The 13,782-nt window shown below is 39.4% G+C and overlaps 1 protein-coding gene across 1 annotated transcript in view; it reads left to right on the top strand.

Annotated features, from left to right (window-relative positions):
* Vps41 (vacuolar protein sorting 41 homolog (S. cerevisiae)) overlaps positions 1-13,782 on the top strand; it is a 126,723-nt gene that overhangs the window by 45,619 nt on the left and 67,322 nt on the right. Inside the window, exons 5-7 of the mRNA XM_013033002.1 lie at positions 4,431-4,505; positions 11,287-11,349; positions 13,329-13,394. Coding sequence (XP_012888456.1) covers positions 4,431-4,505; positions 11,287-11,349; positions 13,329-13,394 — 204 coding nt within the window. The remainder of the gene's footprint in view (positions 1-4,430; positions 4,506-11,286; positions 11,350-13,328; positions 13,395-13,782) is intronic.

The raw sequence follows: 13,782 nt of genomic DNA, 5'->3' as shown, positions 1-13,782 counted from the left end.
TCTTACTAAGCCAGTAGTAATTTGAGACTTTCAGGAAAGCTTCACAAAAGTTTCCTGGTTTCCAGATTGCTTGGTGGTTTAGTTTATTCCCCGCCTTGAATCAAAGAAGGATTTTAAAGTAGAGATTAACTCTTACAGACACTAAAGGTTGAGAGTTTTTAGTTAAAGATGGGGCCCTGATGGTTTTAAAGTAAGTGAGTGAGAAAATGAACATTTTTGTTTTTGTTTTGCTGATTTGTAAAATACCTATGATTGGCTTCTCAGTCCCTGTGGATACTTGCTAGCCCTCCAGGGTGTCTCCTCAGTAGAGAGTAAAGTACAGGGAAAGATGAGCTTCCCCAAGGACAAAGGGACAGGCTTTTGCTTTTCACACTTGGAGTGAAAGTGTGGCTTGCTCACTAACTGTGACTAAACAGCATAAGGCTGCATAGGCAGCTGCCTTGGGCGGTGAGGTTGCTAACCAGTGGATCTCTGAGAGCAGGAAAATGAAATCCTGTCTCCTGCTTCTTATTCTTTCCACTCTATGTCCATGGGGATGCAGCATTTGTGAAGGAATCAATTATCCATTTGTTAGTCAGAGGAGCCTTACAAATTATACATTAGCAGATTGATTTCTTAGGTTCACAGTTGGGGGGCCGATAGCTTAGGTGGGATGAGGGGCAGTGTCAGGGGAAAAGAAGTTGCCACGAAGAACACCATTAAAAGCAGCTTTTCAAATGACCATGAATTTATTCCTAACTGAAGAGCTGGCATAATCCATACTAAGTGTGTTTATTTCAAGCATTTTTATTAGGTAATTGATTATCACATGAGGTGTACCTGTTTCTTTAAATTTAAGAACTTGAGACCACCTGTAGTGGACTTGGATTTAGTGGTATGTTCTGGTCCTCACCCCTCCTGCTTTCTTTATTCTATTGAGGAAACACTTTCATGTGTTCTATACTGTCAGCTTGACATTATTGATTTTTGAGCAGACTCCCTTATATTGTCCAGAATTCCAAACATATCTCCATTAGGAACAAAATTGTAACTAATGGAAAATACAGCTGAGACCATTTCTCTCTGGTCTTCTTTGGTCCCCTTCCCTTTTTCATGTCTGCTGCAGTGTCCTACCTTTGCAAATATGCATCTCAAATTGTGTGTGAGGCGGGACTCTCCGCTCTTCAGCTGTTACAGTAAAAGGCACAGAAAACCAGGATCTGACTGTTTCTGCCAGGTTTCCCTTCAAGCTTGTGGGCATCCTGCTTCCTTTCTTGTGTGTGTACCTTTGTTTCCAGATACAGAGGAAGCAGATATGTCAGACAGTTGTTCTTGTGCACGAGAGCAATGGTTATGGATGCAGGCTGGTTGCAAGCACCACTGACAATTGTAATTTGAAATCCTATTATTTATTAAATCTTATTTTTTATTAAATGTTAGAGAATTTTTATGTAAATGGAATATGCATAGCGATGATGCAGAATCAAAATATGTGCTGTATTTCCCTGGAAAGATGGCTTTAACGGTTACTCTTGATTTTGATTTCTTTTTGTTTTGGGATTAATGAGTTTGCTGCTTATTCAGGTTTTTGAAATATTTATCTTCTGATTACAAATACCATAAATACTTGTAGAAAGCTAGCAGAACATCGAAAGGGGCAACTTAATAATAATATTTTATAGTTAGAACTGGTGCTAATATTTCAGAGTGTCCTAAAGGATGTATGTCTAAACGAGGTAATATTTGTAAACATTGGGTCACATTGAACCTGCAGTGATCCTAACTTCATGATTTGAGAGCACTGTTCTTCAGATCACGAGTTCTGCTGGAGAGTCTTCTTTTGGTGATCAGATTCAGGACACGCTGACCTCTTGGAAATCTCTTATACTCTTGTAAAGGTTGACTTCTGGGAAAGGCTGCAGTTCAAAAATCAGCCAAAGAGCATTCTGGATAAATTTTGCCTGAAAAGATGACAGGAATTGCCTACAGATCCAATATAGAGTAGGAAACAAGATTAGGAGTAAGAAATGTCTCCAAGGTTTTTTCCTGGAGCAAGCAGAAAGGTAGAAGGTATTAACTGAGATGCAAACCACATTCGAAGAGTCTCTCAGGGACCTGGAGGTTGTGGCTTAAATGAGAAGAGTGCCTGCCTAGCAAGCACAAGGCTCTGAGTTCAAACCCCAGTACTGTCAAACACCACCACCAATTAAGAACTCAAAACAAAGAAGACCCTCTCTAGGAAGAAAGATGAGAATCTTAGTTTTAGGATACATTTTAATTACAATGCCTGTTAGGCATGCATGCTAGAACATAAATAAGTAAATCTTACATGTTGGTCAGGAATATGGAGAGTTCAGTTTGGAGCTACCGATTTAGAAGTCATTTCTTCCCTGGAGAAGATTACTGGTATTTAAGATAAGTATAAAAATGTAAGAAAAATAAAGACTTGATTGAGATGTAGAATCAGAGATAAGGACCATCCAGCAAAATGACTGAAATGGAATGGCCAGAAATTTCAAAGGAAAACCTGACCTCGTGACATCTTTTCATAGAGGCAAAGAGGCATTCCCAGCAGTGTTACACGATCTGATGGATAAACAAAGTTAGAATTCAACTACAGCCATCAATTTGAGCAACACTAAGGTCATCTTATTTTAAAATTTGCATAGAAGATTAAAATCTTGAGAAAAGCCAAGGAAAATATGAAAATAGGCCAGGCCACACCTTACCAAATGCCAAAATGTGTATGTACATATTCTATACTTAAATCAGTATTGAACACGAAAACTCATAAAGTTTAGCAGTACTGGGTACTGAATTTGGGGACCCATGCTTGCTAGGCAGGCCTTTTACCTCTTGAGTCATGTCTCTAGCTCCTTTTTGTAGTGGTTATTTTTGAGATGGAGGTTTTGCATTGTACCCAGGTGGACCTGGGCTGCAATCTTCCTACTTGTACTTTCCTGTGTTGCTAGGGATGATATATATGCCATTGCTACCTATCTCTGTATCTGGGATAATGGGCATATGTCACCATGCTCAGTCATTGGTTGAGATGAGGTCTCATGAATTTTTAGGCCCAGTCTGATCTTAAGCTGGCCTCTACCTTCCAAGTAGCTAGAATTATAGCATTGAGCCATTGTACCTGGCAGTGTGTATGTAAATATTTATTATATGATAATCACATTTCAAGAGTAGGCTACATGCATATCTATTTCTAAAAAATGATTTCTGAGAGGATTTAAAGGCTTGAATATAATAAATAATATAATACCATGTTGCAAAAATATAGAAGACTAGATATACAATGTATGGATGAACATAAAAAAGAAACATATTTGTAAGGAAAAATGGGCCGAAGATGTGAATGAGCATTTTATACATATTTTATACAAGATCAAATTAATTGGCCCATAGATTTAGAAAAAATGCTTACCCTTATTAGTCGTCAGGGAAATGAATCAATGAATACTGATCACTAACAGAAAAAAAGTTTTTAAAAAGTCTGTTGCCAGTAGAGATGAGGGAAAGAGCATGTTCTGCCTCATAGTCATGATTTGTTTCAGTGTTACTAGTGTATATATGCTACAACACAGGCTTTCTGTTCAATGGCATGGTGGTGTAATAAGTTTGTCCTTGGAAGACCATTGTATGGTATAGCCACAAAATGTTGCTATGGATTTGGACAGAATGTCAGGATGTATTCTGTAATTCTACGTACCTATTCTGTAGTTTCATGTAGATTTATTTTCCTTATTAGGAGGTGGGGGTACCATCCTGAGAGGTCTACTGTCTTCCAAGATTGGAAACAGAAGGTGTATTCAGGCTTTGGAAATGATACAGTGTGATTGAGACAGGGTTAGGACAGACCATGAACCTTTTGGTCAGAGTCCAGGAATGAAGTACTTACATTCTGACATGTGTATGGAAAATGAAACACATCCCTAAATATAGGCTGAAATGAAGAACCTTGCACTGAGCACTTGATTTCTTGGCTTCATTCTGTTTTGGGTCTGCTTTGTAGGTGTATAGCACCACTGTCCTAATAGATTTTCCTGCATCGAGAAGATAATATGGGAATTCTGTGACTTTTCAGCAGCCCCTAGTCACGTGTGGTTGTTGAACTACTGACACATGTATTTCAAATGAAGAACTGACTTATGAAAATGACTTAATTGTAATAAGTACTTTTAAAATTTACATAGCCATACGTGGAGAGTACTATATTAAAGGCACAGGAATTCTAGACTATACACCCTAAAGCTACATTTATAGTTATGTTAAACATGTTACTATTTTTTTATTTGCAAAACAAAATATGTCATAAACTCTGGCATGTAAACAGATAAACTACTGATTGTATCATGTGAATGTTAATAAAGTAAAGCATTTATTGTTTGTACCTGTTTTTCCTGAGGTTTTACATATCCTTTTGGTTTTGGTTTGTTTTTCAGAGCCCCGTGAAGATAAACCAGATTAGCCTGGATGAGAGTGGAGAGCACATGGGCGTGTGTTCTGAGGATGGCAAGGTATGGGGAGAGGTGGTCCCACTTCTCTGGCAATGCCGCCTGTGATCATGCCTGACCCCAGGTGATCAGAACTGCACTCAGCTTCCTATTCCTCTGCATCGAAAGAACCTTGATTATTTTCTTTGAGTATCGGACTTGCTTCCGATTGCTCATAATTAAAGTAAAATATATTTTGCACAAATGTGCCTTAGGAAAAGTAATTACAAGAATGTCAATAATCTAACTAGTATTAAGCTGATTAACAGCTGTGGCAGGGTGGCATGTCACCTTAATCATTACTGGGTGCCACTTAGACTTCAGTGACTGGCCTGCAGCTCCTGCAAGACAGTAGTTTAATTCCTCTCTGCCATAAATCCACAAAATTGGATTTTGTGGGCATGATTTCTGTGGGCTGGTGGTTTTCATTTTCACACACAAGTTATGAATGTTACTCTTGAATTATAGAATCTTTTGATAAGCAATCATAGTTTATCAGAAGAATAAAGTGTCTTACAATGGCCACATTAAATAAATGTAAAATCAATATATGTACAGTTTTCTAAAATCCTGGCACCTACTTCCTTGGCTGAGGACATACATCATTTCTGCAGTGTATAACTAACAATTATCAGTGCTTCTTGCTGATGTTGAGCTGTGGCATTTAGTGCTTGTGGTGATTGATTTTCCACTTAGAAGAATGTCTTTTTTGTTTTTAAGTCAATGGAAGTCTTTTGTAATGTTAGTTTGCAATGATAAAATTCTAATGCACTGTGTATTTAAGCTACTTTTGAAAAGTAAAAGTTTAAGAAGAGATTGCATTGTCATTATAAACCTCATGTATTCCTTACTGAATAGAAATTTCCTAAGCTAATTGTATATTTTTACGTGCTCTAAATTCAGTGGACCATGAAAATGAGTAAATTAAAACCAATATACTCAATGTTAAAGAGATACCCGTTTCTCTCTGTTGTTCATGCATAAGAAATTTTTTTTCTATATCTCAGTCTAGTGTTTCCCAGAAAGTCTTTGAAAGCATATCAGGTTTTACAGGACTTTGTGAAATTCTGAGGTGAGTGTGATAATGAGGGAGAGGAGCTGGTTTGTGCAGAAATTGAGAAAAATCAATCATACTATTGAAATGTATGTATGCGCCTAGTATTTAACTGCAAAGAAATGTAATCTTTTTTTTTTTTTTTCCAATTTGAGGAACTCTTTCCAGAATGGTACCAGGTTAATTAAAACAAGAATATTTGGGGGCATGGTGGTTTAGCCCAGCGGAAGGGCACCCGCCTGGCGCGTGCTAGGCCCTGGGTTCGGTCTTCAGCCCTGGAAAAAAAAAAAAGAATATTTGTTTATGGAGTTAGAAACAAATGTTTTCTTTTTTTTTCTTTCTTTCTTTTTTTTTTTTTGAGGGTCGTGGGCCTGAACTGTGGGACTGGGTGCTGTCCCTCAGCTCTTCTGCTCAAGGCTAGCGCTCTACCACTTGAGCCACAGCGCCACTTCCAGCTTTTTCTGTTTATGTGGTGCTGAGGAATCAAACCCAAGGCCTCATGCATGCAAGGCAAGCACTCTACCACTGAGCCACCTTCCCACCCCCAGAAACAAATGTTTTTGAGACACTTTCAGAGCTTTAAAGAGTTGTTATTAAAGATCCTAAATATAAAGACTGTAACTGTGTAAAGACTCTGATGCGTGAAATGATGACACCTATGGGCAAACACCTCTGGTTTCATATTTGAGCAAAATGTAGAACTGCTATATAGTTTTTTATTGTGAAAATACTGTGCAGAGGAGTTACAATTACATGAGCAAGATAATGAGTACATTTTTTATCAAGCATTGTAGCCTCCTCCTTTGTTTCCCCTTCCCATCCCATCCTTCCCCTGCTCCCCCATCCAACACTCCTCCCCCCCACCAAAGTTGTAAAGTTCATTTTTGACATAGCGACTTGTACGTCTCATTGTTACAATGGGTCCACCTGTATTCCTATTTAAACGATTTGTTTTTCCCTTCCCCTCCACAAATTATACCAACATCAAATACAGTAAAAGCAGGGGCTTTCACTGCTATATTTTTATATAGACTTGTGATAGGTTTTGTGGAGTTGTATTTCCACGCATGCCAGCAGTCTATTTTGACCATTTCATCCTCTCTCACCCTCTTAGTCCAACTCCCTCTCACTGGTACTCATCCCCCAACAGAGCCAGTTTCTCTCCCTTCTACTCCTAGCCCTTATTGATAACAGCTTTGGTTGAGTTGCAGTATATCTCAAAATTATTCACCCTCTTTCTTTATTACCTTCTACTTTCCCTTCTCCTAAGTAGTCCCTTTAGACTTTTGTTCTGTCTATCTAATCATATATACAGGAATAATACATGAATTATCTTTTAGTTCTAGCTTCTAAATATGAATGAAAAAACATATGATATCTTGTTTTGAGGGTTTTTTTTGTCTTGCTCAATATGATCCAGTCCACCCATTTTCTTGTAAATGACAGGATTTTACCTTTTTTATGGCTATGTAATATTCCGTAATACGTTTTTACAACATCATCTTTATCCATTCATCTATTGTTGGGCACAATGGCTGATTCCATAGTTTTACTGTGGTGAACAATACTATGATAAGTATACAGGTGTCTTTCTTTTGTATTGACTTACGTTCCTTTGGATATTTACCCAATAGTGGTAGAGTCATAGGGTAGTCTATTTTTAGTTTTTTTTTTTAAAGGATGTGACATATTTTGAAAAATGACTTTGTTATATATTTTATTTAGCATTAATAGAACTGAAAATCGTACAGTGAACATGTTGTGTAAAGTGGCCCTTACCATAGACCAGCCGTTATTGTGAAAATTGAGGAGCTTGTTCAAAAGGATGTGGACACAATGGTCATAAAGATAAAATCAGAAAGGCCACAGGTCTTCTGATCTAATATCTAGAGCTTTCTTTTCTTATTTTTGCTTTCCAATGCACCTTTGAAGGGCCATTGTAAGTTTTACTCTGTTTGCTATATTAAGACTCATGAGGGGCTAGGAAGGTGGCTCAGTGGTAGAGTACTTGCCTTGCATGTATGAGGCCCTGGGTTCGATTCCTCAGCACCACATAAACAGAAAAAGCTGGAAGTGGCTCTGTGGCTCAAGTGGTAGCCTTGAGATGAAGAGCCCAAGGACAGTGCCCAGGCCCAGAGTTCAAGCCCCACAATTTACAAAAAAAAAAAAAAAAAGACTCATGAGCAAACAATTCTCAATATTTCAATAACGACCTTTGATGTTTGCATTCATTTGTAGAGCTGCAATTCTAGCAGTTGATTAAACTATAGTTGATTGAGCTGGTACTCACTTCTGGTCTTCTTCTCTCATAGCTTTCTTTGAGTTCTAAATTGGGGGATCCATACATGCCCACATTGTATATATTGTATGTAATCTATGTGTATGTTCAATTTCAACTTATTAACATATGTTCATAAGCAACCTTTCAAGTTCACCTTACTGACATACATTTATAAGTAACTTTTTAGTTTATTGTCTACCAGGTTTATTTCTCATTTCTCACATATACTACCTTTATATCTAAACTAGCCTCTAGTGTAAAATTCTGGTGGAAATGTTTTCAAAGTTTTGGAGATGATTGTTGCCTTTTTCTGACCCTTTGGAGACATGTCTGATGCAGCCTACTGCTTTAAGAAGTCTCAGAAGTATGTTTGTTTTGTCCTTCCTTGCAGCTTAGACAGCAGCATTCATAAATTCTCCTTGTAATTGTGCTAAGTTATGACTAGTTTTGCTATCTCTTCATTTTGTCTAGAATGTAGTAAGTCCTTTTGAATCATATACTGAGGTATTACTTCAGGTACAATTTTGGTTATTACTTCAGTTCCATCTATTCTCAATTCTTCAAAGGAATTCAGTCTGGTGAAGCCAGAGGCAATATCACCCAGAGGCAAGAGCATAGCCCTGTGGTCCACTGCCTGGGCTGCCACCCACTCTGCTGCCCACCTTACCTCTGCAGGCAGTTGGGAGGTCTGCTCAGGAGCATATCAACTGTGTTTTATCACCACATATTCATTTCCTAATTTACATTAGGCTGGGATTTCACATTAATGAAATGTACTGAAGCACCAATGGATTTATAAACCACCTCCATTCTGAGGCTGATGCGCTGTATAAAGTTTATTTCTCTGTAGTTAAGGAGAGTGTTACTCAAGCTCAAGAATAGAAGTTGACTTCCTTGTTTTCTGCTTAGGTTTCATGGTTGTTTGTTTTTGAGACAGTGTTTTGCTATATAGCCCACTCTGGCCTCAAATTCTTGATCTTCCTGCCTCAGCCTCCAGAGTGCTGGATTGAAGGCATGAGCCCAGCTTTGAGTTGAATTCTAATCTCACTTGCTCCCTTCATCAGGTACTCCTTTGGGTTTTGTTTGCTTGTTTCATGACTTTTGCCCTGACTAGTTCCCAGGAGGGAGGAATGTAGTGCCTGCCAACTGAGAGCAGTGCTGGTGCCATCCTCTGTTCTTTTCATTCTTCTGCAAATACACCTTATTCTCTTCATCACTGTACTTTTTTTTTTTTCTTTTTTGAGTCCGGTTGTGGGGCCTGAACTCTGGGCCTGGGCCCTGTCCCTCAGCTCTTCAGCTCAAGGCTAGCGCTCTACCACTTGAGCCACAGCACCACTTCCGGCTTTTTTCTTTCTGCTTATGTGGTGCTGAGGAATCGAACCCAGGGCCTTAGGCATGCAGGGCAAGCGCTCTACCACTGAGCCACCTTCCCAGTCCCGGACTCATGACTTTTAAAGGGACTTTTATCCCTGGCAATTCATAATTTTCTCCACTTGACTCTCAGTCCTTGTGCTCATCACTGTTTTCTAAAAATTACCCTTACTGTCTGGAGGTAGAAGGCAAGATAGCCATCTAAATAAGTAATCTGCTTCATTTTGTTTCAAATTGTCTTGAAGCTTCAATATCAGAAGTGTGGCAGATAGTTAAGACTTTTCTTTGTTGTTCTGTTCTGCTCTTCTAATCCTTCATGTGGAATGATGTCTTTCTTACTTGCAGATTTTAGGCTGTCTTATATAAAGATCTCATGTAGAAAAACTGGCTTCTAAGGACTGAGTTCTGGTCCTAAGTCTTGTGATTACAATTTTTAAAACTTTAGGCAAGTGGTTTATTTTCTGCAGAATTGTTCGTTAAACAAGCATGGTGGTGTTTACTCCCATCCCTCACTAGGCCTTTTTGGGGGCCCCAGGAGGACCAAGTTTGGCAACTCTGGCTGTGTATTGTCCCTAGGGGGCCTTCACAAATGGCATTCATCCCAAATTGAAGTCATTTAATTTGTCTAGGGTGGGGTCCAGCCCTCAGTGTCTGGGGATTTTAACCATGAATATAATCAGAGATGAAGCTTGTTGAAGCATTTAGAGATGTAAATTAGTAATAGACTTAAGATTTTACCCAAGACCTGTTGTGACATTGTGGATGCAGAGAAAGACAGGTTGTGTTAGCATAGCTGCACTTTTTAATTAAGTAGGAGATCACACTGGGGTCTCTATTGCTCCTAATACTGTTAGTTAGCTCCAAGTCTTTGAGAACCTCTGGAGTTCTCATATTCTGCTGTTAAGAGTATAAGTTACAAGGCAGGTGCCCTGTGGCTCACGCCAGTAATTCTAGCTACCTAGGAGGTTGAGATCTGAGGATCACAGTTCAAAGCCAGCCCGGGCACGAAAATCCAGGAGACTCTTATCTCCAATAAACTGCTCAGAAAACTGAAAGTGGTGCTGTGGCTCAAGTGGTAGAGCGCTAGCCTTGAGCAGGTATTATAGACTGTGTATAACAGTGCTATTCATAACAGCCCCAATCTGGAAATGAATTGTGATCTAGTGATACATTGAAATACTATATAGCAATGATAAAAATTCACTGCTGCTATATACGACAATGTGCAAGGAAGATGTCCAGTAGTAGAACCAGTGAGATAATATGTGATTCTGTTTATATAAAATTTAAACCTTATCATGACTTATTTATGCATGGTGATAGATTGTATGGTAGTGGTTAATATGAAGATGTTGTTTACTGTAGAGACACAAAAGGATTCCTAGAAATTACTCTATGTACTGGGCTGGCTTTTAATTCATAGTCTTCTATTCTCAGCATCCCAGGTACTGGGATTGTGTCTGTATGCTACTGCACCCAGTTTGGATTTGATTTGGGTGATGGTTGAAGGGTTAGATTTGTGTCATAAACATGTGCAAAGCTGCATGGAAAATACAGATATGAATAAAGTAGCCTGCAATAGCCTTAAAGTAGGAATTGGTAAGGAGGAACTTACATCTTTCCCTGATATATTCTCAGTATTTTCCATGTAAGATTGTAAATGAAGTTTATCTCATCTCATACCAACCACATTGATCTAGGTGCCTGATTTATATATGTATGACTCAAGAAAGAAGCTCCGTTCTCCTTAAGGGGTGAAAACAATGATTGCTTTAAGAATAGCCAATGAGATATTCATTCAAAGAATATTAATAAGCTTTTCACACCTGTGTCATTTTAAAAAGTTGAATCCATTTACTAAAACAGATTTGTAGAATAGTGGGGACTCTATCGATGGAATCCTATAAAATCTTAATTACAGTAGCTACTGTCTCCCTGAATGGATTGAGTTCATTGGATATGTAGTAGTGGTTACAGGGGCTCGGAATTATTAAGTGTTCTACTTGTCTTTCTTACTTTCTAAAATTATTGATAGTATGTTCTGCTGACTCAGCAGCTTTTGTCTTCTTATGGTGATGAAAGGCCTGGTCTGTTTACAGGTGCAGGTTTTTGGATTATATTCTGGAGAAGAATTTCACGAGACATTTGACTGTCCCATTAAAGTAAGTATTAGGAAGCTTTAACTTTTCAAAGAATTTCTCACCTCGGGGATTGAGATTATGGTAATTCTGTTACTTCTGATCCACTCATCACTACGCTACACCAATACCTTTGGGTACTGTGAGGGTGGCAAGAAGCATATGATGGGATTGTGCTCTTAGGCTGTGCTTGGAGACTTCTAATGGGTGAAGTCTCTCTCACTAACGCGCACGCGCACACACACAATCTGTAACTAAAGACTGGAAAATACAAAAAGAGCTTTAAGGAACCCCAAACTGAAAAGAGCCTCTTTTAGCTGTTCATTTGGAGTGATGGCTTCATTTGGAGTGATATTTGAGCTTTAATGTGTGAGTAGTGTCACACTGAGAAGCAGACTTTCCCCATGGAAGAATAGAAGTGCAGAAGCTGGAAGTTCAAGCTGTGTTCAGTGAGTAGCAAATGATCTAGTTTAGATGCTGTATCAAGCTCTGATTTGGCAAGACAACAGTCCAAGAAGGTGGGAGCTGGCATTGTATCGGAGCCAGAGGTATTTGGATTCCATCTAATGGGCAAGGAGAAATTAGCAAGTGTTTTAAGAACGAGAGTGATTTAAACTAAGCTAAGCTTAAGAAAATAATTACAGTGACTATATTCAATATAGATTGCAGGGCTGATGACAAGAGGCAGAAAACCAGTTTTAAGTAACAGTTACACTGAAGTATTAGACTTGTTAGAGAATGTGGACCTTGTTAGTTTTCACTTGTTTATTCAAATGTTTGTTGACCATAGGTGAAGGAGAGATAAGATCTGACATGTTTTAGGAGGCTGAGTGGAGGGTGGTTTAAATATAATTGAGAATGAATACTGGAGGGATGGGAGAAGAGAGACTCCAGATGTTACAGGATCTCCATAAAAAAATGATGGTACATATTCTAAATAGAACAGAGTAAGCAGAGAGAGCCTTTCCTTTGTAGACTTAGAGGCATCCTGGATCAGAGTGATCACAAATGGAGTTGATGAGGCTGAGTCAGGTTCTTGCTCTGGCAGTGGTGTGTGGGAATGCCATCTACTGGAACAAGGGACAGTTCACATAAGGGTATTGCTCATGTGGTCTTGAATTTAAGTCAGTAATACATCCAGTAGAAACCTGTGGAAATTTTAGGACCTCAAGATGGAGAGTCTCCTTTAAAGACACAGTAGATAATCACAGCTGAGTAAGATGGGGGGCATTTTAAGAGTATACCCAGTTTTTAAGTATACAACCCTAAAAAGAAGTTCCAAAGTACTCCTAGGCAACAGAAATTAAAAAAAAAAAATGGTAAGGAAGACTGAGGAGGACCGGAAGACATTCAGAGGGCAGCATTAAAAGAGACCAATAGAGAGAGACTTCTAATAGAAGCAGTAGCAGTGCCAAAGATAGCATGCTGGTTAGAGGATGGGAAGACAGTTCAGGGGTATGCTATCCGATAATTATCAAGTTATGGACCTCTTTACTGAGGTCATCCTGGAGTACATTGCAAGTCAGGGAGGTGAACCACCCAATGAGCATGCTGCCTTCAAAAAGTCTTGTTAATGAGGCAGAAGGATACATGACAGGGGGCAAAGAAAGGAGATGTAGAGGTAATTTCTGCACGTTGTGTTTGATGGATGGTAAGAATGAGTAGGAGAGAGGAGGAAAGGAGAGGGAATACTTCTGGAAGGGAGGATGGTAACCTGAGGAAGAAGACAGCACTCTGCCTGAGAGCTGTGGGGTGGGAAGGGCAGGGAAAGAGGTGAGGCTCAGCCTATTTCCACTGCTGCAGAGTGGAATAGGTCTTGAAGGGGATCAGTTTGTGGTCCTGGCCCAAGCACTCTGAGCTGGCTGTTCACACAGAGCAGAAGACTGGTGTCCTGAGTCAATTCAGAATGTTGCTGAACACACTGCCTGACACTAGGGCATTGATGATGCTCATGGTGTATAGTGAACTGTTCTCAGAAGGGCTGGGTCCTTGTTCTCTTGCAGATCGTTGCTGTGCACCCCCACTTTGTGAGATCCAGTTGCAAGCAGTTTGTGACCGGAGGGAAGAAGGTAATCATTGTGTGTCTGTTCAAGAGTGTGAACTTCTAGAAGACAGTTTGAGAAAGAGAAAAGTAATGAAACTACAAGGCTGTCCTATCTTGGAGTAGTTATAAAAGTGTCCACAGTACTAATGTGTGGGACACACAGCCTTAACCTGTCCGAGATTTACAGCTGATCTTCTACATGGGTGACAGCTGATCTTTCCTGTATGAGTAAGAGCTGCTCCTCCTAAATGGGTGACAGCTGATCTCTCCTGCATTTGTGACAGCTGTCCTCCTACATGAGTGACAGATCCTCCTAAATGAGTGACAGCTGTTCCCTCCTATGTGAGTGACAGCTGATCCCTCCTATGTCAGAGACAGCTGATCCCTCCTGTGTGACAGCTGATCCTTCCTGT

This window comes from Dipodomys ordii, unplaced genomic scaffold (assembly GCF_000151885.1).
Source record: "Dipodomys ordii isolate 6190 unplaced genomic scaffold, Dord_2.0 Scaffold161, whole genome shotgun sequence".
NCBI classification, from domain to species: domain Eukaryota; kingdom Metazoa; phylum Chordata; class Mammalia; order Rodentia; family Heteromyidae; genus Dipodomys; species Dipodomys ordii.
The sequence above is the reverse complement of the archived record's forward strand: the minus strand, read 5'-3'. Positions and strand labels throughout refer to the sequence as shown.